This window comes from Barbus barbus (genome assembly GCF_936440315.1).
Source record: "Barbus barbus genome assembly, chromosome: 3".
In the NCBI taxonomy this organism is placed as follows: Eukaryota; Metazoa; Chordata; class Actinopteri; order Cypriniformes; family Cyprinidae; genus Barbus; species Barbus barbus.
Genome location: NC_136731.1, coordinates 41,158,108 through 41,184,478, shown reverse-complemented (window position 1 = coordinate 41,184,478; position 26,371 = coordinate 41,158,108). Strand labels below are relative to the sequence as shown.

At 34.5% G+C, this 26,371-nt stretch overlaps 2 protein-coding genes across 5 annotated transcripts; one reads left to right on the top strand and one right to left on the bottom strand.

Moving 5' to 3' along the window:
* Positions 1-16: 16 nt before the first annotated feature.
* On the top strand, positions 17-11,491 carry mmd (monocyte to macrophage differentiation-associated). 3 transcript variants are annotated; one of them, XR_013783335.1, is made up of 8 exons: positions 64-319; positions 2,458-2,539; positions 2,656-2,816; positions 3,897-3,971; positions 5,536-5,637; positions 6,447-6,516; positions 8,292-8,566; positions 11,172-11,491. XR_013783335.1 is itself a non-coding variant. In XM_079401175.1 (7 exons), the coding sequence occupies exons 1-7, from the start codon at positions 294-296 to the stop codon at positions 8,493-8,495; spliced, it is 720 nt and encodes a 239-aa protein (XP_079257301.1). In that variant the 5' UTR covers positions 17-293; the 3' UTR covers positions 8,496-9,327. The 3 variants fall into 3 exon arrangements, 2 of the variants coding, with proteins under 2 accessions (XP_079257301.1, XP_079257302.1); XM_079401175.1 differs by lacking the exon at positions 11,172-11,491 and having other exon boundaries at positions 17-319; positions 8,292-9,327; XM_079401176.1 differs by lacking the exons at positions 3,897-3,971; positions 11,172-11,491 and having other exon boundaries at positions 8,292-9,327.
* A 794-nt stretch (positions 11,492-12,285) lies between these two features.
* Positions 12,286-26,135, bottom strand: hlfa (HLF transcription factor, PAR bZIP family member a). 2 transcript variants are annotated; one of them, XM_079401154.1, is made up of 4 exons: positions 25,803-26,135; positions 23,801-24,151; positions 16,015-16,226; positions 12,286-15,709 (listed from the first exon to the last, which is right to left on the bottom strand). In XM_079401154.1, exons 1-4 carry the CDS (start codon positions 25,921-25,923, stop codon positions 15,494-15,496), a joined length of 900 nt encoding a protein of 299 aa, XP_079257280.1. In that variant the 5' UTR covers positions 25,924-26,135; the 3' UTR covers positions 12,286-15,493. The 2 variants fall into 2 exon arrangements, with proteins under 2 accessions (XP_079257280.1, XP_079257281.1); XM_079401155.1 differs by having other exon boundaries at positions 25,809-26,126.
* Positions 26,136-26,371: the final 236 nt, after the last annotated feature.

Here is a 26,371-nt window from a genome sequence, read left to right as displayed (position 1 = left end):
GCCCCGTCAATCAGGCATGCCTAAAAAAATGCGTAAAATGTACAACTCCGGCTTTCGATAGACACAGAAAGAGGGAGAGAAAGAGAGTGGGATCGGACGCGAGATGAAATGATGTGACAAAACGGTGTCCTATGGATGATTTAGGGAGTATTTGAGCAGTTATGGTGCCACGGACGCGTTTCGTTTCGATCTGGGATAGTTTTTTGTGAATGGGGATTTCGTCGCAGGCCTCGGACATCTGCTTCATTTTCATCATCTGATTGATTTTCTGTTTTTATTTGTGATTTCGCGAGATGAAGAGAGTTAATAGTTTCCAGAGGTGAGTACAGAGGCTAATCAGCTAACGGGTCCGATCACGTGCTGTTATGATTATTTATGCATTGTAAGATGTCTCTGTTTGTTCACAAATCAGACATTGAATGGATCATGCATCTTGTTAAGCAATATCCAGAGCTCAGATCATGCATCTTTATTGATTCTGTGCTGTATTGAGATCACCAGGCACATCCTGATGTGATTTTATTTTAATGCATGATGTTTATTAATGTAATCAGATCATGCATAGAAAGCAGAGTGTGTTTTAATGACTCTATATTCTCTGTTAAGAGATCAGACTATTTATTGTGGTCTGATCATGTATTTGTCAATGCAAATCAAGCCAATAAGGGCTATTATTATTGACTGTATTTGGAGATTACACCATGCATAGATTACAGATCATGTGTTTTTGTTGACTGTATATTGCATAATCACAGATCAGACCATAAACTCTATTCTTGATGCAGAAATTAGACCATGCATGCACTGGGACAAAAGTTTATCCTGCAACCTTAACATTTACATCTCATTTTGACATTTTATATCATTATTATTTGTTATTCTCTTGTAGCTGCATGCTTTATTTATAGATCAGAACACACACAGAGCATGTCAGATCATGCCAGTAAAAATGCAATGTTTAGAGATGAGGCGTTGCATTGAAATAAGATTGTCTCCATATTCTCTACACTGACTCCTAGCCTCATTTCTGCAGTCTGATTGTGGTTTTCTCATCTGATATCTGCTCTCCAAACATCAGCAGTGTCAGAATTGGTCCGCATGGGTGCTGGGACGCAGGGAATGCTGCATGGATACGGATGCGTGTGTGTTTTTAATGAGCACGCACCACTGCATCACACTCCACCACGTTTGACATCTCTGCTGCATCCTTGAGGAGTTTCCATCTCAAACAAACAAACAAAGGAGAAACAGAACATGTGCATGAGTCACACTGCAGATTATGAGGCTAGTGGCCATTTACTGATGGGATGATAGTGAAAGATATGATAGTGATTATATAAAAACAAATCAGCTCAGAGTGAGTCGCAGGGTGTTGTCTATGCACACGAACACATGCATATGTTATTAAAAAAAAATCATAATTTATTTATAGTTTAGACTGATACAGAGGTATAAATGACATGGTTTCTTCTAACAAGGGTTTTATTTTATTATCATGTAGAAATATAGTGTGTATTTTGGAAAAAGTTGGATGCATTTGTTTTTCATGATGACAACAGTTTGATCTCAAGGCGTGAAATTATTATTATCATTTTCAGACAAATATTACATCTGTTAGGGGCAGGACACAATAAATGAACGAAAAGGGACCAAAAAGGACCCAAACAAAATCACCATAAATCATAAGGCAAATTTAATGTAGATCACAAGGGGGAAACCACCAAGCAGTAGTAGATTTCCTTAAGGGACAACAGTAACATTAAAGCAATACAATTCATCTGAAGAAAAAAATAAAAAGAACAAGAATAATCATTTTTCGTCAGAGAGACCCAAGGCCAAAATAACAATCAAAACCAATCTAATAAAATAAAACAACAATATAAATAACCTACCACAGAGAAAAGGGGGAAGAAAAGAAAATACAATCAACCTAACCTAACTACTCTTAACATAAACATCATAAAACATGAGGTTTAAACAAAAAGGCAGGTCTCTCCTGCATTTCTACCATGTTCAAAACTAAACCAGCGACCAGAAAGAAAACCCTCAGAAACACTGAAAACACATTTTGGTCTGGCGGCTAGCAGGAAGTTTAATATTCATGATTCGTTTTGATTTTTATATATATTTTTGTTTTCATTTTAGCTACAGTTTTAGTCATTTTGTTGTGTGTCTTTGTATGATTATTTTTAAACATGTCTTTAATTTGATTATTTTATCGGTTTTATTTGCGTTATTTTCAGTTTTGGTAATTTTGGTAATTTACTGGAATATTTCTGTAAAGTATAACAAACTTTTTTTAGATTTAATTTTATGAAATTATTTTGAATTTTGAATTCAAATGATGATGAATTTTAGTTAACAATGACAACACTGGTCCAAACGTATAAGTCGGATGAAAGCCGTCTGTTTTCCACTCCATTATTAATTATGAATGTGTCGTTTGTTGTGTTTCAGGTTTATGAACACCCGGGCGGCTGCGAACTGCCGTTACCAGCCCACATGTTATGAGCACGCGGCCAACTGCTACACCCACGCGGTAACGGACATTCATTCTTTAATGAATAGCATTAAAGAGCTCCACCTAAGTGCTTATTTGGAGTGTAAGTGTTGGCATATGAAATGCTTATTTCTTGCTCAAACTCTGGCCTGTAGCTGCTGATTGTGCCGGCGTTCGTGGGAATGGCTCTGTTATACCGGCTGTCTGATGACCGCTGGGAGCGGATCACGGCCTGGGTGTACGGCATGGGTTTGATCGCACTGTTCCTCATCTCCACGGTCTTTCACATCATTTCCTGGAAAAAGAGCCACATGAGGTATGCTTGCCATCGTACAGCATCACTTAGACTGAATCACTTCAGTTATTGTTTCAAACGGATCACTGAATTACAGGAATAGGTCATCCAAAAATGTGACCCTGGACCACAAAATCAGTTATAAGCGTCAATTTTTTAAAATTGATATTTATGCATCATCTGAAAGTCGAATGAATAAGCTTTGTTAGGATAGGACAATATTTGGCCCGAGATACAACTATTTGAAAATCTGGACGGGTGCAAAAAAAACTAAATATTGAGAAAATCGCCTTTAAAGTTGTCCAAATGAAGTTCTTATCAATGCATATTACTAATCAAAAATTAAGTTGTGATATATTTACAGTTGGACATTTACAAAATATCTTCATGGAACATGATCTTTATTTAATATCCTAATGATTTTTGGCATAAAAGAAAAATGGATAATTTTGACCCATACAGTGTATTTTTGGTTATTGCTACAAATATACCCCAGCGACTTAAGACTGGTTTTGTGCTCCAGGGTCACAAGCGTTCTTAAAATTCACTCATGCTCAGGCTATTCAAGATGTTGATGAAGAAACACTCATCTCAACAGATTTGGAGAAATGCAGCATTATGTTACTTGCTCACCAATGGACCCTCTGCAGTGAATGGGTGCCGTCAGAATGATGGATTTGTTTCTTAAAAACACACAGCTTTTCTCTTCACAAGATGTTAACTGATGGACTGGAGTGGTGTGGATTACTTGTGGATTATTGTGATGTTTTTATCAGCTGTCTGGACTCTGACGGCACCCATTCACTGCAGAGGATCCATTGATGAGCAAGTGATGTAATGCTAAATTGATCCAAATCTGTTCTGATGAAGAAACAAACTCATCTACATCTTGGAAGGCCTGAGGGTGAGTACATTTTACATATTAGTTGTGCACTTCAGTTCTCAAGATCATCAAATCATTTAGCTTTTCTTAACATAAGTTTGTATTCTTCTATTGATCAGCTATGCATCAAAATATGACATTTCAAGGCACATGGTACACAAACTCTAGTGTGAACACACTTCACGTTAATATCGTCTCCTGTGTGTTTTATTTCTCAGAACCATGGAGCACTGCTTCCACATGTGTGATAGAGTCGTCATATACTTCTTTATCGCTGCCTCTTATACACCATGGTATGTTTTCTTTATACACATTTATTGCTATGGTATAACTTAAATGCATCTAAACATACTTTACAAGCTTTATATTTAAATGACCATATTTTTTCTTAGAGATGATGCCTTGTTAATACCACGTTTGGTATCACAATTTATGTTTTTGAAAGAAGTTTCTTCTGCTCATCAAGGCTGCATTTATTTGTTCAAATTTTTACCATTTTAAAATGTATTCTATGTGAATATATTGTAAAATATAATTTATTCCTGTGATCAAAGCTGAATTTTCAGCATCATTACTCCAGTCTGCGGGAATCAGTCTAATATGATGACTTGCTGCTCAAGAAACATTTCTGATTATTATCAATGATGAAAACAGTTGTGCTGCTTCATATTTTTGTGGAAACCATGATCCATTTCATTTTTCAGGGTTATTTTACGAATGTACAGTTCAAAAGAACAGCATTTATTTGACATTGAAATCTTTTGTAGCATTATAAATATCTTTACTGTCACTTTTGATCAATGTAATACATCCTTGCTGAATAAAAGTGTCAGATTCTTTGAAGAAATATTTAATACCGTAAATACGGTAAGCATTCGGTACTTTGGTATTGTCCCATACCTCGGCGGTACTGTTTCTAATGTTAAATATGCCATATAGTCTACTTATGTGTAATATTTAAGCTTCAGGATCCACAAGCGATGCATTTCCTCTTTTTTTTTTTTTTTTTTTTTTTTGTCTCCTATCTAACAATCTTGCGGAAGAGGAGTCACTGTGTAAAAATGCATTCACACTTGGCTCCTGTGAAGTTATTGATCTGATAACACATTTTTGGCTATAACGGTTTCAATGATTCTGACAGTGGTGTGACTGAAAGTGTTTGGTCCCTTTACTCTGCGAGTGTGCTTTAGCGCTCAAGTACAGCAGTAAAGTGCGATTTAACCTCCGAGCATATTAAATTAACACCGGCTACTGAGTGAAACTGTACGAAATCACGTGTAATGTGGAAACTTAATTTTAATAGTCAAATGTGTTTATATAGCGCTTGTAATGCACAGTTTCAGAGCAGCTTTACAGAAAATCACGATGTTGATGCATAATATTTTCAGATCTTCATTCCTTGTAGTTGCATTGAGCAGATAAGAGCTGTGCAATAATAAACTTCACAATTTTCAACGATATAAATATTTAAACAGTTGACGTTTGTTATATAGTATATTAATATAACCTAATGCAAATATACGCGTATATCCAACATTATATAAGAGATAATGGTAGGCACTGGATGTACTATATATCCAATGTACTAGTAAATGATGAGTTGAATTATATGAAGATTTGATATGCATCTCACCATGCACTGAATGATTTAACATAAACGTTTACCACAATATTGATATGCATTCAAAGAAAGCCTTGTTTGGTGTCTGACAGCTTTTTACATGCTGTGCATTGACAATGGATCAAGCATTGCTGTTTTTTTTCTTGCTGATGGTTGATTGATCAGGGTGTGTGTGTGTGTTACGGTTCCACACATTCCTGTGTGATGAGCACTAATGAGGGTGTGTTTTCCCGCAGGCTCAATCTCCGGGAGCTCGGGCCGCTCGCTGCTCACATGCGCTGGTTTGTGTGGCTGATGGCGGCTGCTGGGACCATCTATGTGTTCAACTACCACGAGAAGTACGTTTGACTTCACCACAGTGTCTTATGGTGTCAGGGGTTGCCAGATACATCATATCGTAATCATGCAAAATTGATAAAAGACACACAAAGTGTTAAATTATATGTAGTTGAATGTACAATTAGACTGGTTGTCATTATTGGTAGAGTAACCACAAGAATTCTGCAAGTCACATACATTACAGTGAGGACACATTACGTAGAATTACTAAAATATTCCAATTATGAATTTTATTATTGCTAACATTAGGGGCAAGATTGATAATCAACATGCACAAAGTGTTTATTTATTTTTTGCTGAATGTACAACTTGGCCGGTTGTGATTTATTTATGGTAACCACAGTTATTCAATATTTTAAAGTCCCAATCACGTACAGCCACCCAAGTGAGGACATATGCATTTTAAATAAATAAAATAATAAATATTAAAAGGTTACAATTTGTATCATTTATAAATTATTAATACAATCAAATTATTATTATTTTATACAACAACAACAATTAATAATAGTGATGATAATTATTATAAATAAAATATTTAAAAAATACTTGTGCAATTTGCAATATTGGTTTACACATCCTTCAAGAAAATCTATAAAGAAAACTATATAAAATTATATATAAAATAAAAAATAAAATATATATATAGCAGTTGTATTTCAAAGTTCTTAAAGTGTATGTGGATTAAGCACAAGAGAATGGGTAATTAAACATGCACAACATATACAATGAAGTAAATGAACACTATTTACCTGTAGAAATTGTCCTGAAGTGAGAGAGATGTTGTTTGTGCATGTGTTTGTGTTAGGTATAAGTTAGTGGAGCTGGCGTTCTACCTGACCATGGGCTTCTTTCCTGCGCTGGTGGTGACATCAATGGTGAGTCTATCAGCTCAACTTAATCTGATCTATGTGCTGCTAAAGGCCAAGCACTAATTAGCAGACCCCTAATTAACCTGACCATTTAAAGCTGGTGTAGGAGAGGACGGAGAACAGGTTGTAGATGTAAACGTCCAAATGTTAGGCTGAAAAGGACTTAATTACCAGCCTTCAGAAGTAATTCTGTATTATAGAGTTGAATGTCATCATGATGTTTTATTGTGATTCAGGGGAAGGTTGGAAATTTCTTGTATGTTTTTCCCCTGAAGGAAATCTGATCACCTTCACCTTTGTCCCAGTTGTCCTCAAGCTGTTCACGTTAACCTGTCACACCTGAAATATTCACCATCACTGCGAGTGTGGGAATCTGTTGCTAGGCAACCAGCTCACACTTGATCTGGGATTTTTACTATTCAGATTCAAAATTGAGTCACTGATACACCTGATTAGAATTGAATATAAACTTAGTTACCACATGGACAAATACATGTGAATCTCCCAAACAAACAATCATACAGATCATAGTTTACCCTAAAATCTATTTATAATCGCTATAAATGCACATTTTAAATTTGTATTATATATATATATATATATATATATATATATATATATATATATATATATATATATATATATATATATATATATAATATTATTTTTATTTATTTATTTATTTATTTTATAAATATGCATGCTAGGCTAGTTCCAAAATAATTTTTGTAGTGTAATAAGTGCATTAATATAATTGTTGAAATAATTTTATTTTTTTTGTAATGTAACAGCTACATTAATGTAATGGACTTAATGTTTTTCTGTCTTGTAACCACAGTTTTTATTTTTTGCTGTATTACTCACAAACAATACTAATATTAAAAATCTAATATATTCATATGATTTATATATCAGTTTTCATTATTATGTTTTCTTTTGACTTCTGGGTGAAATATGATCCAGGTATGGTTTGACAGGTTTTGTGAGATTCACCCTTACATATACAGTGTAAATACAGCACATGTGCACAGTGTGCATTCTACCATACAATAAAGACTTGGGTTCGATGTAGTAAGCCAACAGAAATGCTTTGACTCGAACACCATACTAAAGTAAAGGTTATCAACAGTGATTCAGTTTCAAAGACAGCAGCAGAACTGTGTTCATTACATATAAAATACAGCATGTCTCATGTCACAGACACTTACGCTTCCTTGTGGTTAGGAGGAGGAGTTGCACCTGCTTGAAAAAAAATGCATTCAAAGCTCAACTTTTCCTTTGGCTTTTGGATCATTGCATAAAATAAGCTCTGTGACCAACAAAAGTTTATGATGCTTACATGTTTTGTTCACCATGATAATCTTCACAACTTTTATGAATTTTGAAGCCTAAATGCAATCAGCAGAAGTCAAAAGCTAAACGTTGGCTATAAATGAACTGCACCATGGTCACATGACCTCAAGGTCACCATTGTTAAGCGTCCAGTCTTTATTTTAAAATATTTTCCTTGAATTGTTTGCGTTTGCCTTGCCTTAAAAATAAAGGTCCCTTATTGTCATTGATGGTTCTATGTAGAACCTTTAACATCCTTGGAACCTTTCTATTGATCAAAAGATCTTTATAGTGGAAAAAAACCATTTCATTTTTTAAGAGTATTGGACTTTTAGGAACCTTTAGTTTTCTGGATTTTTGCGCGGTTAGCAATTTGTCAAATGTGTGTAAAACAACTTTACTCAATGATTTTCATGCCAGTAACTGTGTTTGGTTCTTGTTTTGATCAGAGTAACACAGACGGGCTGTATGAGCTGGCGTTCGGAGGCTTGGTCTACTGCCTGGGTGTCGTCTTCTTCAAATCAGACGGTGTGATTCCGTTCGCTCACGCCATCTGGCATGTGTTCGTGGCTCTTGCTGCCGCCATCCACTACTACGCCATCTGGAAGTACTTGTACCGCAGTCCCCCGCTGGAGGACATCAGGGATGCTTGAGCTCCTCTTCCTCTTTCCTCCTCCATCACCAAAACATCACAACCGGATGCTCCAAACACCAACGTTTACCAGTACGACCATGCAATGTTTACGGTTTTCTAACCAACTGGGATCAGTGAAGTGTGTGTGTGTGTGTGTGTCGCAGTACTGAATGCACATTTACAACATTTGCAACAAGACAGCAATGTTTGTGCGTGTTTTCAATTTCCGTCAGTATTATGTAAATATATTCCACTGAAAGCAGATGAATTGTGATTCTTTTTGATATTTAATGATTTTTCCATGCATTCAGTCACACACACACACACATTTCATATCATCTGTAGTGAATTACTTTTCTTTATTCGTGTGACTTTCTGTATCAAATCTGTATTTTTGCATCTCAACTCACTGGGTTTTCACTTCAGACGTATGGCTAGTTGTTTTCTAAGAAGCGCTGGTGGTTTTCTACACTCCTGGCGTCTCCTTCCCCCGTGTTTCTGCTCTTTCAGCAGGATTTGAAAGTGTTGCACAGAGCTTTTTTTCTATGCAGCACTTTTCTAACAGGAAGAACCACTTCTCTTTGATACTCCGAATGTAGGCTGAGGGTGGATAAAAACAATGTTGAATGCTTCTCTGCACAACCAGGTTTATGATGCTATAGGATGTTTTATCTCACTGCCTGAACCACCTTAAAGACACTTTGTGAGGTTTCTCAAATTTGGCACAATATTCGATGGATTTTTGATTAAGAAGTGTTAGCCAATGACATTTGAATGACTTCCTAGAATAACATCCTCTGTCTGGTATGAATCTGACAAAAAAATATTTCATATTTCACCCCCAAATCTTGAAAGAACAGAAAAATTGCAAGAAACTAAAGCATGCTATTTTTAGGACCATTGTTTGTTTGTATTTTTATTTTTATTATTATTATTTTTTTTGCATTATGACATTCTCATGACATTTTTCTTCTCATTACTATATATATATATATATATATATATATATATATATATATATATATATATATATATATATATATATATATATCTATAATATAAAATATACTACTGTGATAGATATATTTACATGCATTTATTGCTATAAATATATTTTATTTATACTTACAAATTAGGGATGTAACGGTATGAAAATTTCTTATCACGATTATAGTGACCAAAATTATCACGGTTATCAGTATTATCACGGTATTGTTAAAATGTGCTGGAGATGTACAAAAAGTACCGATACATAAATCACTTCACCAAATTTTATACTTAAAAATCAACAAACAGCAAATAAAATGACTTTTTGTTTGCATAATCACTAAAACAATAACATTACCAATGAGGTCTGGATTTTAAATGACAACTTGACTGACACCAGTTTAATAGCATGTTCAAATAAAGCTTTGAAAAAGTTTCATATAAAGGTAAACTGAATTGTTTAAATGTGTAGAATCCACATAAGCTTGTTTTTCATCAACCGGTTAAAATTTACAGCAGGGCATGCAAATTTGGTCCGTTTTTTGGCCAGACAGAAACTGCACACAGGCTGAATGTAAATAAGTGTCTGTAAATCCAGTCTCTGACAGCAGGTGGCGCTTTATACGGAAAAGCTGAATTACAGCTGATTCACGTGAAGTCCGCGAACAAAGCAGTATTGTGTTTAAGAACACTTCCTTTAGGTCTTATATGGAGCTAAGATGAAAACAAAATGCCATCGAATCGTTTCTGAAGACAGTCAGATCCTTCAGAGGTACATTCATATAATTAATTCACTGATATATTCATTTGTATAATTCCCTCAGCACTCTTTTAAAACCTCTCATCTTTTCCGCCGTTTTCTCTCAGAATGAAACTCTGCTGCTGTGCGCTCGTGACACTGTTAACACTCTGCTTTATGCCGGACAGTATTTATTTATCGTGAGTTGTTCAAATCGTGGTAATCGAATACGGTTTTAATGATAATTAAAATATGAAACGGTAATACTAACCGTGGGGAATTTTATCATGATTTATCGTCAAACCGGTAATCGTTACATCCCTAAATGCAATAATTTTATTCATTGTTATAAATATGTAAAAAAAAATGTATATGTAAATTTAATTCTACTTTTAATTATATATTGCTTAATTGTCATAAATGTCACAATGCAAAAAAAAAAAATCTTTTTTTTAAAGAAATTACGAAATATTTTTAATAATTTTTTCTTTTTTTGATTTGAAGTGAAATATGACTCTACAATCTTCTTTACAGGTTAATGAGATTTACTTGCAATATGGGCAAACAAAACATTTCTGAACTAATGTTGTTTTTCTGCCATGATATCTCCTGCTAAACGGTGCCAGCGAAACGCTCATCGTCCCGTCATGCACATCACTACCGGTATTTCTCTAGTTTCTTCAGGAGACACTGTGACACTGTGACGTTTGACTGCAGTTCTGTTGAAGCACTGATCTGATGGGATTCAGGAAACGTGATCCGATGTGCAGCTTCTCGCATATTGAAGTGTTTTCGCTCAAAGGCTGAAGCTCTTGTTTTGTAATATTTTCACTGTGGTCTATAGACATGCTTATTCTTCTCGCGTCGCATCGGAATATCCATACTTTTTCATCCTGTAATAATTACAGACTTTAAAAAGAAAGTTTATGCAAGCGCTGATGTGAGTAACGCAGGTTTTTCTTCTTGCAGGTGAATTATTGTCCTGTTTTTGTAATTCCATCATGCAGATGAATTATGATTTGGGGATGTTTGATGAGACTGCATAAAGAGTCATTTCGACCACCTCTTATACTGTGGGACAGACTTTTGTAAAAATCTTTCTACATCCTGTTTTGGCACATAATTCTGCACTGGTCTTCTCAAATCCAACCACAAAACCTCTTCTAACGCTTCTGATGTTCTCATCACACATCATTCTAGTGTTTTGGTGCTGGTGTTACTATAAAGACTACATGTGTCCAATAATGAACAAGTTTCTAAAGTGTTAATAAACACGAGCTGTAACTCTCATGCATGTGTGTTTGGGGTCACTTCAGTGGAATATTGTGGCTCAGTCCATGTTTCACACATGGTACAATGAAGACGGTCGCTGAAACAAAGGTGTAGGATTTACTTTTAATCATTTTACACTCAACACTTTACAATAAGATCCCACTTAATTAGATACAATTAACTAAGAATTAATACTTTCATAGCATTCATTAATCTTAATGTTCATTGTTGAGCATTTACCAATATGTTAATATCATGATGTTAATAATGCACTGGAAACGTATGTGAACCATGAGCAATTATATTTTTATTAACTAACATGAAGATTAATAATTACTGAAAGATATGTTAATGCAGTGTATTCATTTTATGAAATGAGTTGATTTTGAAGCTGATTTTGAAAAGAAGTATTTTTAGATGTACAAATCTAAATACAAAATGTTTTCATATAAAGGAGAAATATATTTAGAATTTGTCATATTTTTATATATTTTCTAAAAACATATTATTTTATTTTTAATAATCCGTGCATACTAATGTACAAACTAATTAGACTTATATTAATAATACATGTATAATAATAATTCATATACAGAAATAATGTTTTTGAGTGATTTATCAGTGCATGTTATTCCTATGAGGAAAAAACGTTTGTATTATTTTAATCAAAATGTAATAATATGCCCAACCTGACTTTATTTACACATTTTTATAATTTCTCATTTTTATTTAAAAAAAAAAAAACTTGAACAAATACCAGTTTTAATGCCTAGAATCCAGACAAACCAAGTTATGAAAAAAGACAGAATTTGAGAGAAAAACTGAAGTCTTTATTGAACACTAAATGCACAGATAAACAAGGAGTCAAAAGGTGGCAGCAGAGAGTAAAGGTTCAGGTTTCTGCTTCCATTTGTGTGACACAAGATCAAACATGTCCAGCTTTGAGTCTCTCTCACAGACTGTCTGCAGGTGTTGCCTTCAATACGGCAAAACGTATTTTGAATAAAACCAGATTCGTTTACAACCCGCGCTAAATATTGAGATGGTAAGCATAACAATACACACCAATTTGTTATACAGCAATATACATGGCTGTAAGGAAAATGCGGTTACATTTACCTCTTTTTTTTTTTTCAGCGAAAATTCGCAAGCGAAATCCAGTCGTTCGAATAGGAATCCACGCGATCGGGAATTTCGCGCAATAGCGAAAACGTTCGTTTTCAAGTTGATTACATATGATTTCTGTGTGAGCAATGCTTTATAAGTTGCGTGACAATTGAAAATGGATATTTTGTGCGTGCAAAATTTCTTTAATGTTACAGCCGTCACTTGTTATTGTTCTTTCCTCCACCATGTTTAACATTTTTGATTCGCGCAATTTGACAAACCAGGTAGGCTATCAAAATTATTTCAGCTTCCCAGTCATGAATGCAACCTGATAGGCAGTTCATGTCCAATTTGTTAATATTCATGATCATTTTGATAGCACATGAAGGAAACATAATTCGTGGCCTAGGACTCCACATTGGTGAAATGCTGAAAGCTGGGTTGGGTCTTCCTCACGCCCTCAGGGAGGTATTTTCGGGGGTGATTATTCACGAGAAGCGGTTTGGCTTAATCCTGGATTTATTTCAGTTTTGCAGATAGAAACAGTCTACACAGGGCTTTACACGTGTCTCACATCTGCATTTATACCACAAACAAACAGACATGAGGAAGAAAATCAAGGGAAATAAAATGAAACAAAAACAGCGCCATTTCTGCCCCATCAATCCTCAGTAATACAACTCTGTGCACATCTCAACTTTGGCCTGAACTGGGGCAGACGAGGACTTTTACTGTCGACAAAGTCACCAGCACATCAAACGCAACTTCTGACCTGAGATCAGAAGTCCTGGCTTTAAACCCTGTAACTTCTAATAGAATAAACAGAATAAAAAACTGATCTCAGACCAGAAAAAAATGTACAGAACCTTACGAAACATTGTACTCAAACCCAATGACTCCATCGATCGACTACGAGACTTTTCTAACATTCAACCAAGCAAAGCTCTCAGAGCTGCCGCACTAAACATTCACTATCAACTCTGTTGTGAAAAAGACTCAATATAGACTAAAAAGCATAGCCTTTAGATTTCCATTCAAAGAACCAATAGCAATACTGTAAAATGCTCTGCAATGAAACTCATTACACAGCATCAAGAGTGTGAGTTAGACTGAGCAATTGCAGCTCCTTCCTATAGGAAAAACTACTAATGTACAGAACACAGCAATATTTTTTCATATTTATTAGGAGTTATGGTTTGAGGTCCGGCTGCTAGCGTTCCCTGAGACAGAATACTAAAGGCTATTTGAATACGAGGGTGCAGAAGGTTTTTAATGCCCAAAACCGAGGACATTATGGCGGGTTTCGCATTTACTCCCAGTTATATACTTCATAATATATCAAAACACTGTCACTTGAATAATAGATATATATGTAAGCTATCATATATTTCTCTTGCACTACTCTGGATTTGTTGTGCCTTGAAAATATTCAGACAGTATTGTATAGGAAAAATACTGTACAAAAAAGCAACTTAGAATAGATTTCATATATATATATATAAACATTAAAACTCTGTTCTATCAATAAATCTGTGTGCTGTATCTTTTGGTCTGCAGTAAACAAACTGATTTCAACCACAGTATTTGAGACAATACCATCCTGCTCAACGAACGCCTCAAAACCTCTTAAAACACGTTCATTACAGTCATACAGCCAACAGACACGCGAAGCTACAAAACAAAAAGAAAGAAAATAAATCACTACAAATATCCGCTTGTACTGACAAATCAAAATTCGAAAAAATGCTCTGGCAAAAAAAAAAAAAAATATAACAATAAAAATAAAAGGAGAGGATAGAATAATTGTCCATCCTAAAAAAAAGAAAAGACCCATTCACAATTAGATTTAGGCTGCAACTCTGAAACAATAGTCATGCTGAAATATCCAATAAAACAATAAACAATCAGGAAAAATTACTATACAGCCATAACAATAAGACCAGCTATAACAATAGTAGTAATTAACAGCAGAATATTTTTGAAAAAATTCTTCCATTCAAAAAAAACCGAAAGTCCATAAATATATCAGGCAGATTATAGTGTAGGTAGAAACATTGCACCAGATCAGATTGTGAAACACGCATTAGTGCAGGGAGTTAGAGCGAGACAGAAACACAGACGAATATGGATTCAGCATTTCTGGAGGGAAAGTTTTGAAGGGAAAGTTTCCGCACTAAAGCTAATGATGGCGCTATGAAACAGGCTTTGCAGAAATTTTAGTGTAGAAGAATCTAGCTTATATTTCATGTGTTTTGCCCTCTGAAGAGATTCAGGCTTATTGCTCCATGGACAATGCAGGAAAGACGCCAAAAACTACGCTGGTGTTGGTTTAAAACAAATGATGAAATAAAACAGACAAAACACATAGAATAGGAAAAGAACAAAACAAACATCATGTTCTTACGCTAGCTAGTGTTTTACACACTTCACAGAACGAAAGGTGTCGGTGCGTTACAGCTATTCAACTAAAATATATTAATATACACAAAAAGAAGCTCGAGCGGGAGTGGGCGGAGCCTCTGGGAAGAGGGGGGTGGGCCGAGCGGTTGATTGACAGACAGGAGGGTGAGCGGCGAGAAAAATATTCCTCAGTCTGTGTTACAGGTGTATAAAACACTCCAGAGAAAACCATTTCCAGACAAACGATCCATCGTTGGTGAAGGAATAAACGGATGAATGAAACAAATAAAAGAGAAGTGAATGTGCGAAACTACACACGAGGAAAAAGACACGCATGAAATACAAAATCAAATAAAGAACGCAAACTGGGTTTGTAAAGAGAGAAGTGAAAAGAGAAACATGAAAAAACAGGAAAGGAGAATTTGTCGCCTCTTAAAGAGGCGCGCAGAAGTCCCTGGGGGGGGGTTGGTGGTGGGCGGGGCGTTCGTGGAGGTGGGTGGGGTTTGTGTGGCTCACAGAGGGCCGTGTCGCGCCTCGTATTTGGCCAGAATGTTCTTACAGAGGCCGAGTTCCTTCCGCAGGTCGGCCACTTCCTGTCTGAGCGCCGTGTTCTCTTTCTCCAGGAATCCTGCGCGGATGGCGATCTGGTTCTCTTTCACCCGGCGAGCGTCCCGGGAGCGTTTGGCTGCGTAGTTGTTCTTTCTGCGCCGTGCCCAGTATCTGTCGTCCTGTGTGGAGACGGAGAGAGCGAAACATGTGAAAAACGAGTTATCCGTTTGGAATTACCGCTAGTGACAAAATTCCATGAAATATTCTATTCCGCAAAAATTCTTTAAAAACAAACAAACAAAAAAATGGAATAAATCTAAATAAATTTCAAACACAAACAGTATAGGGGTCTTTGTTTAAATTTTCTGACATGTTTTTAGATGTACAATATCGTTTGCCTACAGTCACATGACTCGTGACTAACTCTCTGATTGGCTGCTCTCTGTCGTCCCTCTGTGCTTCAAGCTTCAGTGTTTGTGTTTACCTTCAAGTCTTCTGGAATGAAGACCTTGCGCGCCTTCTTGATCATGGGCTGCGGCTTCAGCTCCTCTGCTGAGAATTTGCGCTTGCGTGGGTCGAAGATTTCCTGTCCCGGGACACTGGAGAGGGCGAGGTCTGCGGGGTCGGGCTCGTACCTGACCGGAACCTGGATGGAGTCTGGATCTATGGGACTGGGTGTGTCACGTGAGGGGAGAACTGAGGGAGAAAGACAGAGACAGAGAAGAGAGAAAACCAATCAGGATTTGTTTACAAATGTTTATTATCATTATAGAAAGGAAACATGCTCAGCAAAAAAAAAAAAAAAAAAAAAAGTTGCATAATTAAAACATTAACATTATTATAAAATGCTTACTAGACCAGAGAAATTTCTTTTAAAAAGTAAAAAAATATATTTTTTTTATATACATATATATGTATATACACACACATTAAAAATCAAAATAATAATCATCTAAATAAGTAAAAATGATAAATTGTCAATATATATTGTTATTACTATTACATTATAATTTATTGTTTTATAATAGAACATATGAAAATAAATGATTATTTATATAATTGTTTTATAGTATAATTTATGCCGCCAATTAATAATATAAATAATAATGTTACAAATACAGTATTATTATTTGTATAGTTGTATTTATATAAATAAACAATAATTATTATCATTATTACATCATTATTTGTTGTTTTATAATATAATTTGTGCTACAAAATAATAATATGAATTTTTTTATTATTTCATAAATACATTTACTTGTATTATATATAATAATGCGATATATTAATATAATATAACTAAGCGTATTACCCTAAAAACACACTGCACACTGATGCAATAAAGGCAACTACATGATTGAGTTTAACAAATACGTCAAACACAAGAGCAAGCGAGTGTGTTGTAAATGTGTGTGTTCGTTAGTGAAGGATTAGAAGATCAAATTAAACTCTTGACTGATTTAAGGGTTATTACACAGGAGCGGGGAGCCAGGAGCTGGCAAACGTCCACACACGCAATCCCACACACACACACACACACACACACACACAATAACGCAACATTAACTGCACATAACGCAGACACTTGCAATCACTACCAGGATATACAGTTCAACTCAAAAGCTGCTTGTCCTTCATGAGCTGCAGCAGCGTGAATATAAGGAGCTGTACAGAAACACACAGCAGGGGTCAGAGGTCACAGCTGTAAGCAATGAGAGTGCTGCTTAAGCCTGACAAAGCTCTCTCTCTCTCTCTGTGTGTGTGTGTGTGTGTGTGTGTGTGTGCTTCCCTGCCAGATTACAAACAAGAAGACAGTAAATCATGAACGACTTTATCTAAACTGACCCGATCTAAACTTGCTTTATGACGTCAAACGGCCAACATGACTCAGGACTTTTTTTAATAATAATAATAATTATTATTATTTAAAATAGTACAATGAAGTAATATAATCTCTAATTATTATAATGCATCTAATATTTGTATTATTATATACTATAAATAATACTATATTTATGTTATTAATATAATAATTAGTCATCATTTACAATCATCTATAGCAAACAGAATAAAGAGAATATATACAGAGAAAGATTAGATTAGGCTATGATTAGTCATTATTTCAATATTTCACCTGCAAGCAACAGAAAGTAAACAGTCACTCGTAAGTTTAATGGTTAGTAGAAAAGCCTGTGAAATAAAGAGTGTGTGTCTCTAGATCTTCCAGACGTATTCCTGTATAACAGCTCTGATCTCCACACGACGCCGTCTGAATAAACCTCACGAGAGCCCAAAGTTCACACTATCCATCTTAAATTCTGTGATATTGGTCATTTTCAATACTATTTAGGGCAGATAGGGTGGGTGGTATGCACATTGGGACGCAGGCTCAGTCTGTTCAGAGCGTCTGGTCTGGGCCTGAGGGGTGGAGGTCTGCTGGCCAATCACAGGCCTCTGTCCGGAGCGGGAGGCGGAGTCTGAGCGCTGAGAGTGAGTGAGCAAGTGCTGGGTGGCAGAGCGTTCAGGGGTGTGATCATGACCGTCCCATGAACCCTGGCCTTCACTTCCTCAAACACACACACTCGGAGGGAAGGGAGGCGTCTGCACTCGGGGAAGTGGACGGCTGCAGGAAGAAGAAGCCCTAACAAGCTCTATTTTAACCAGCCATAAGAGCGCGAGCGGCAGACGACAGCGAATACATATCTGCCATAAAATGAGCAGCTATTAATGTCTGAATGTCACCGCATTTGGCAAGCAAGTGCTGTTTACTGTACAGAAACACCTCAAGCACACACGAAAAAGAGATGTAAAAATATATGTAGGATAAATGTACATTTACAATATGAAGAAAATTAAGGGGAAAAAATGTAACAACAATGTTAATAATAATAATAATAATAAAATTCAAAACAGTATAGTATGTCTCGCTATCCAAATATTATATATAATAATAATAATAAGACAAATATAATGCAATAAAATACAAAAAAAGTGTCCAATTATTATTTTAGGATCAACAAAATAAAATGTTTTTATTAATAATAATATTAGTGTTTTGAATACATTTTAAACATATATTTTCTGTCTTAATTTATGTTATGGGTTCAGTGATTTTGTTGTTAGCTTTTGTCATTTTTAGTAGTTTTTTATATATAATGATTTTTATTTCAGTCTTAATTTGAGCACATTAAGTTAAACTGAAATAAAATGAGAAATGTTGCCTTAACAAGCTAATATAAGATGGACATATATATATATTTTTCAAGAAACAGAATATATTTTAATACAATTTAAATTTTTCATCTTTATTAAATTTGATTTTGATGATACATCAAGTTAATTAAAATGAGAAATGTTGGCAAAGAAATATAAAATTAGACTAATAACCCTGGTGTCCAAATACGTTTTTGGGTTCAGTAAGTGTTTTCTCTTATTCTAAATTTACAAGAAACGCACTAAAACATTCTTTGTATTCCGTTTCATTTAAATGTGTGGTATAAAACTGTTATGGAGAGATTTAAAGAGCAGCAGAGCGTAGATAAGGGGCACTAATAGGATTTAGCGCAAGGAGCAGCTTTCCATTGGCTGTGTGCTTCTGGACTGTTCCATGGTCCAGGACTTCATCCGATCAGGAATTCTGATCTTTCCTGAAAACACAAAATCCCTCTGAAGCCGCCAGCAGTGAGGAAGAGCATCGGGAAGCCTGGTTTATTTGCATCAGTCTGTTTGTTGGAAAGAAATACCTGATTCCTTTCAGTCAACAGCAGTGAGTAACTCAAACACATAGCAGACAGCGACAAATATACGTGTGCTTACTTTTGTTTATATGCAATTTTTTTAAATGCATTTTTCAAAAGATACATTACTACTGTTAAATGGCCATCAAGGGAAAAACAATCTTTTTTTGTTGTTGTTGCAGTTGCAACATTGACCAGCAGGGGCTGAAGCGAAGTCCACTGCTGCCTGCGGCTCACAGACAGAGCAAGCTGAGCAACAGATGTGTACAGAAAACACAACCATTCAGAAGGGAATTATTTAACTGGGAATCTGATTTGAGGTAGTGAAATGATGCAGAATAATAATTTACATTTGCTTTCAAGAAAAAAAATCGAAAGAAACTGACATAAATGCAAGCAACTGCTGTAAATGTAGAATTTAGTAATGCATCTATTTTTCTTTTCTTTTTTAATTCACTCGCATGTTCATTCACTCCAATATATATATAAAAAATGGCTTTTAATTAATTAGTTTTAGTTCATACATTTATTCAAAATGCCATCATATATTTAAAAAAATATATACATTATAAAATATTACATAACATAACACATTTTAGAAATATTTAATATTTTAAAATATATATTTGTTATTAAGGTCTCTGAAAACGATGTGGCAAAATGTGTAAACATTGCATAATTTACAAAGATTATTTAACTTAATTAAAATTTAATTTTATGAACCATGGGTGAAGAACAATAATTAATCCCAGAACAAATGTAATTAATGTCAGTATATATTAATTATATATTAGTAAATACATCTAATGTTACAACATATAATACATTCCGAATTAAATTATTGTAAAAAATATATATTGACTATTTAAAAAATGTTAAATATTCTGAATAAGTTACCTGAAAATGTGGCAAAAAGCTTCAAAACTCACTTCATTTCCAAGGATTATTTAATTTATATTATATATATATATATATATATATATATATATATATATATATATATATATATATAAACCATGGAGGTGGTAGAATAATTAATTTCAGATAATTCATGTATTAATATTTATAAATTTATTTATTAAAATATTAATATGTAAACATATTTTAATAAATATTAAATACATATAGTATTCAAATATTTTAATGTATTTAAATATAATTGTATTATTTGAATATAAAATATATTTAATATTACTAATATTGGACAAAATATTTTTAAGTTCTCTGAAAATAAAAAGTTGCATTGCTCTTCATTTGCCAAATGTATAGGCTACAGCATTTTAAAGAAAAATGAGTCAATATGAATTATGCAGTTATTTGTGCTGAATTTCTGTGAATTGCAATCTCTTGTCAATTTAGGCTTTTAGAGCCGTTTGCTCAACCCAGAAGCAAGTGACTCTGCAGCCTACATCTCGAAACACTTTGATCTGTGCCTCTCTCTCTTTATCCCTCCTGTGTTTTCTGCTCAAGCGTCCCGTCAGCGGCCGCACGTGAATCGGCACGACTCAGGCAATGTGAGTCTCATTGAGAACATACTGTACTTCTGCTGCGAGGAACACAGCCAGATGCACGCACACAGGTGGGAGGGGGCGGGGGGCGGGGCCTAATCAGGACGCTGGAGAGGAATATGGGAGGGGCGTGTCGTTCTCTCTCTCTCGGAGAAGCGCGGCACACGCGGATCACATGGCGGCGCACGCTGCTTTGGGAACGCGCAGGTTTCACGTGAGCCGAAATGTGCCGGACGGAGCCTGTCTAGATATTTGACATTTACAACTATGATTTAATTTATGCATAAAATTAAATTTAACTTTCATTTTATGGTGGAAGAACAATTAATTGATCAGGAAATCATATGTTTTAAATACAAAAATATATATTTTTAATTTTAATACATTTTAATTTAAATAAAACACTAATATTTTATATATTAAAGTATTTAAAATTATTTAGAATATTGTAATTAAAAATACAACATATTGACAATATTTTTGAATAGAATAAATTCTTATCAAGTTTTTAGAAAAGTTTAAGATTATTAATTTAACTTTTTCAGATTTAATAAATCCTTACACTTAAATATTATATTAAACTGTCAACTTCTCTCTTAACATTAAAAATGCCAATAAAATGTTATAAAAATATATTCATAAATATATGAAATTAATCTCCTGAAACCTGTCGAAACAGGTTATATTTCACTATTAAATTATATTATTACAAATTTGTGATAAATTTGTAGATACAAAAAAACACTGTTAGGATGTTACATATTGCAACAATTACATAAATAAATACAATTATTGTAATATTAGTAACCTTGGTAGCATTTACTGTGCTTTTAAATTAAGCTCATGTATGCTTGCTTGCGTATTTATGAATTAATACTTAAATTTACTTTATTAATAATTTAGTAAAGTACGTTTTCATTGTAATTCAGTAATGAGAATTTAGGATGAAACTGTGCTTAATTATTAATGTTGCAATACAAAAAAATCGTAAAGGTCATGAAAATATGCTTGATTTTCTTTATGCAAAATACTATTATTTTTACTCATTTTGATTTTGGGGAAAAATGGACCGTGTTTTGTGAGATTTACACAAATAATCGCCATTCATGTATGTAGGAGTGTGTTTGTTTGTCATTTCTCATCCATTCGTGCTTAAATACCTGCATTAGTAACATCCATAAACTGTTATCTGCTGTAGTTTGGTGTGTTTAGAGGAGGAATGTCACATTTATGTCTCTATAGGGTTTCCACCTAGCCATAAAACATATTTGATTTAATGCACTAACTGCATTTACGCAAATTAAAGGTGTGATGCATGTTGTTGGAAATGTGTCTAATTTCACATGACAGGTTTAATGGCTGTAAAAGCATTGAAGTATATGTGAAAGTCACTAGTTCATGAAGGCATGCATGATCAATGTGACGGGTGACTCTGACGGTTTGGCTAGAGCTGTTAGTCACGCTTGGGCAGATGCACTCATGGTCTGAGTAACAAAACACACATCAAGCATGTGCTGTGATACATACTGCATTAGTGTAGCAAACACCATCACTACTTTTTTTATTTTTATGATTAAAAAAATGAATTTAATGCCTGTAATGCACCAATGTGCATGTGGAAACTGTCTTTTTTTTTTTTTTTTTTTTGAAAAATGTGTCACAATCATAATACCCACTACAAACAATGTATTTATGTCATTTATACAGAATGAATTTAAACAATACATCATAATATATAATAAACAGATTTAATATTAAATGCATATACTATTAAATCATAATATTAAATAATATGTTCAAGTATTACGCATTATACAGTATTATACAATGAACTGTACATTACAAAAAATACATAATTGTATTTTTAAATGTAAAATATTTTTATTTAAAATATTTACATTTCATTATTTTTTATCTAATAAAATATTGAACAAATTAAATACATATACTATCAAACATCTGTTAAAATACATACTTATATATTTTGAAATAAAAATATTTATATTTTAAATACTTACATTTATTACATTATTTTAATACTTACAAAATATTTATATTATTAAGTACATATATATATATTAAATAACACGTGTATATATATATATATATATATATATATATATATATATATATATATATATATATATATATATATATATATATATATATATATATATAAATATTTGTATATTTTAAAAATAAAAATTATTTGTATTTAAAATATGTACATGTAGTTCTAAGAATATACAAAATATTGACATTAAAATACAATATATTTTGACGTTTTTCAAAACAATGCGGCAAATATTTGCTACAACAAATATTATACAAGTGCAACAAAAAGCATTACTAAACTTTTTTTTATTTCATTATTAAAAAAATAAAAAATTCTATTTTTACGCCTGTCACTGTGTAATGCACTAATGCATCAGTATGAACCGCACCATGTGCAAATCATCTATGGTTTTTCTTACAAAATCTGTGCAGTGTCAAATGAATTCAAATGCACATTCTTCCTGTTTTCCTCTGCAGCTTCTAGTGAAAAACAGGTTTGATTTGGTCTCAAAGGCAGCAGAGATAAAGCTTCCAACACAGCTGCGAGCGCAACATGATCCGCAAACACCTGAACACATGGATTTCAACCAAGTCCAAGGAATCCGACGAATGCTTCAAAACTCCACGACAGACGCTTGAGTTTTGGGTTATTACGTTGGAGAATCTTTAAAGGTTTATTTCCTCGACAGAAAACATTGATAATTAACCAAAGTGACATTCAGAAGATGTTTCACTCTTAAAATATAACGGTTCTTTATTTGCACTGATGGTTCAGGTTCCACAAAGAACCTTTAACATCCATGGAACCTTTTCATTCCACAGAAGGTTCTGTAGATTCTAAATATGTTCTTTTTTAAAACTGTTCACTGAAAGGTTCTTTTTGGAACCCAAAGTGGATCTTCTATGGATAACCCGCTATTTTTAAGAGATCAGATTTCGAGTGTCATTTCGAGGCTTGGGTCGGTACCTGCTCTGCTGGGACTCTGGAGGCAGTTCTGGCCCACGATCCCGGAGTGAACGGACGTGGCCGTCCGATTACTGAGATCCACCACCGAAGGTGTGGGTGGGGCGGAGGGCGGCTGCTGCTGCTGCTGCAGGGGCTGCTGGGAAGGTTGGCTCTGCTCGCTTCCAGGGTTGGCGGGAATATTGTTCTCCAACAGAAACTCCTCTAAATCCATATACTCTAGCTGAAAGTTGTCGCCGTCGTACGGCAGGGTCTTGTCCCACAGTGTCGGGCCCAAGAAGGCAGACTGAGGGGTGTTGAGAGCATTTCCATCCTCTTCCAACTTCTTCTCCTTCTCTTTCTCTTTCCCAAACCCTGAAGGAACAAGATTGAGGCGTTATTGTCACTGTACAGGTAGAAAAAATGCCAATTTTGTCATTGTTTATGCATATTTGTGTTGTGTTGTATGCCAATTTTAATGAAAACATTACTGTATTCAAATATATATATATATATATATACAATTTTTTTTATTTAGACTTCGGGGTTAAAATGTGTTTAATTGTCATAATTTTAATGTTATAATAAACAACCTAATGAAAATATGTTTTATTTTCTTAATGCAAAATGTTATTATATATTACACATTTGTGTTGTTCCAGAACTGAATTTAATTTATGCTGATTTAAGTAAATACATTACTTTATTAAAGTAATTTTACACTGGAATGCAAATAATGAAAATATGGGGTAAAAATGTGCTTAATTTTCTCAATTTCACAATTAAAAAAAATCTTAGTAAAATATGTTTTTTTTGTAAAATATTATTTTTTAAAATATGTGTTGTCCCAAACCAACATTTAATTTATGCAGATTTTAATAACAAAAAAGTTATGCTGTAATGAGAATTTGGGGTGAAAATGCGCATTTCACAATGCAAAAATATCTTTATGAAAATATGGTTTTTCATGCATAATATTTATTTTCCCCCAAAAAACAGTATAACTTGTTAAACACTAAAGAAGGAATTTTGAGCTATATTCAGGCACTTATTTTTCATATAACAAAAGTTGCAGCTCAAGTCCCATAAAAAAAGCACCACAGAAGTATCAAAATTTGATTCAGATTAAATCATTTTACACACAGAGTTTTTTTTTTTACAGTGTGCACTGTTCCAACGCATCTTAAAAGTGGCCCATAATACATTGTTGCACTCTATTCAAGGTCTTCTGAAGTCATACAACAGCGCAGTGTTTTTACCAGCTGTTACTTTTATGGTGCTTTTTGTGATTTTGGTGCTCAGCCCTGGAATAGAGTGCCTATTTATCAGCACTTCTCCAGAGAAGAAAGAAAGTACAGTTTTAGAAAGAATGCCATCAGAGTGAAGAAACCTGGTGAACCGATCCAAATCAACATATTTATTGTGCACACTGAAAAAACAGCATACATATGCTATAACTTGCCAATGCATGGCCTGCATATATGTGCATCCAAAGATAAAACAGCTCTTCATTTATACTATAAACGTGTGATGAGGATTGAGATAGCACAAAAACAATCAGAGCCTCTCAATGGCGCCCTCTATAGGGAACAAATACAAATCCTCTCCATTGCGTGCGAACTTCATCTATCCAAATAAAGTCAGTATCGGTTGAGTAGACTGCTTATTCTACCTCTTTGTGCGCAAATGCTTAATAAACAGCAAAATAAGCTTATTTGAAACAGGTAACATAATGCATTCCGGCTAAATCCACTGCGCGATGGATTTATGTTTGCGCGTAAAATGAATGCAATGCACTAAAATGCAATGCAAATATCAACCTAAATATAAATGTCCATCTAAAATCACATCAGAATTCCAATCAATTATACACGACAGCATGCATGCATGAGCAGGTACTTAAAAACACCGTGACATGACGCGCGTTTACGCGCAGATTATAATGAAAGCAAAGCGCGCACCGCGCCTGACACCCAACAGCTGATACAGAAGACCATTTAAATTTTCCAAAGCAACATCCACCCACCTTTACCTTCATCGTGGTGGAAGGGCAGCTTCATGGGGTTTTCCAGCAGAGATTTCAGGACGCCGTGGGTTGGAGGTAGGAAAGTTGGGTTTATAGAAAGAGGTCGAGACATCTTCTCCATCGCGTAAAGGAGAGATCAGTCTTGCTGAAGAAACGAAATAAAAAAGCCAACTTATAAAAATAAAAGCTCTACAGCGGGGTGTCGGAATACAGTCCTCAGCCCGTGTGCAGCACCGATGAGCGGGGGATATTCTCGCGCGTCCGTGAGCTCGGTTGGCTGGAGCGCAAAAGCTCAACTGATTCGCAATTCCATGTGCGAAGACTGAGGTCCATGACGTCAATGGACAGGGCAAGCTGTTGAATAGAGCCCCGACCAATGAGAGCGCGGGGGCGTGTTCTTCCGTCATGAATAGATACATTGTTGCACGTTCTCGATTACATTCTTTTTGGTTTCAAGAGTATTACATTGATTTATTTTGCAACCACGCTTTTAGCTTTAGTTAACAATAATAAAACCGTTCCAAACCTAGTGATCTGGAACTCTCTATATCGGCAGAAACTGTCTGGTG

Bases quoted from the DNA above. Each gene is read 5' to 3' on its own strand.
- mmd (XM_079401175.1), top strand. From the start codon at position 294: ATGAAGAGAGTTAATAGTTTCCAGAG. The intron at 320-2,457 runs GTGAGTACAGAG...GTTGTGTTTCAG, and splicing joins AGAGTTAATAGTTTCCAGAG to GTTTATGAACACCCGGGCGG. The intron at 5,638-6,446 runs GTACGTTTGACT...TGTTTGTGTTAG, and splicing joins GTGTTCAACTACCACGAGAA to GTATAAGTTAGTGGAGCTGG.
- hlfa (XM_079401154.1), bottom strand. From the start codon at position 25,923: ATGGAGAAGATGTCTCGACCTCTTTCTATAAACCCAACTTTCCTACCT. The intron at 16,227-23,800 runs GTACCGACCCAA...TTTCTCCCTCAG, and splicing joins CCAGAGTCCCAGCAGAGCAG to TTCTCCCCTCACGTGACACA. The intron at 15,710-16,014 runs GTAAACACAAAC...GTCTCCACACAG, and splicing joins TCATTCCAGAAGACTTGAAG to GACGACAGATACTGGGCACG.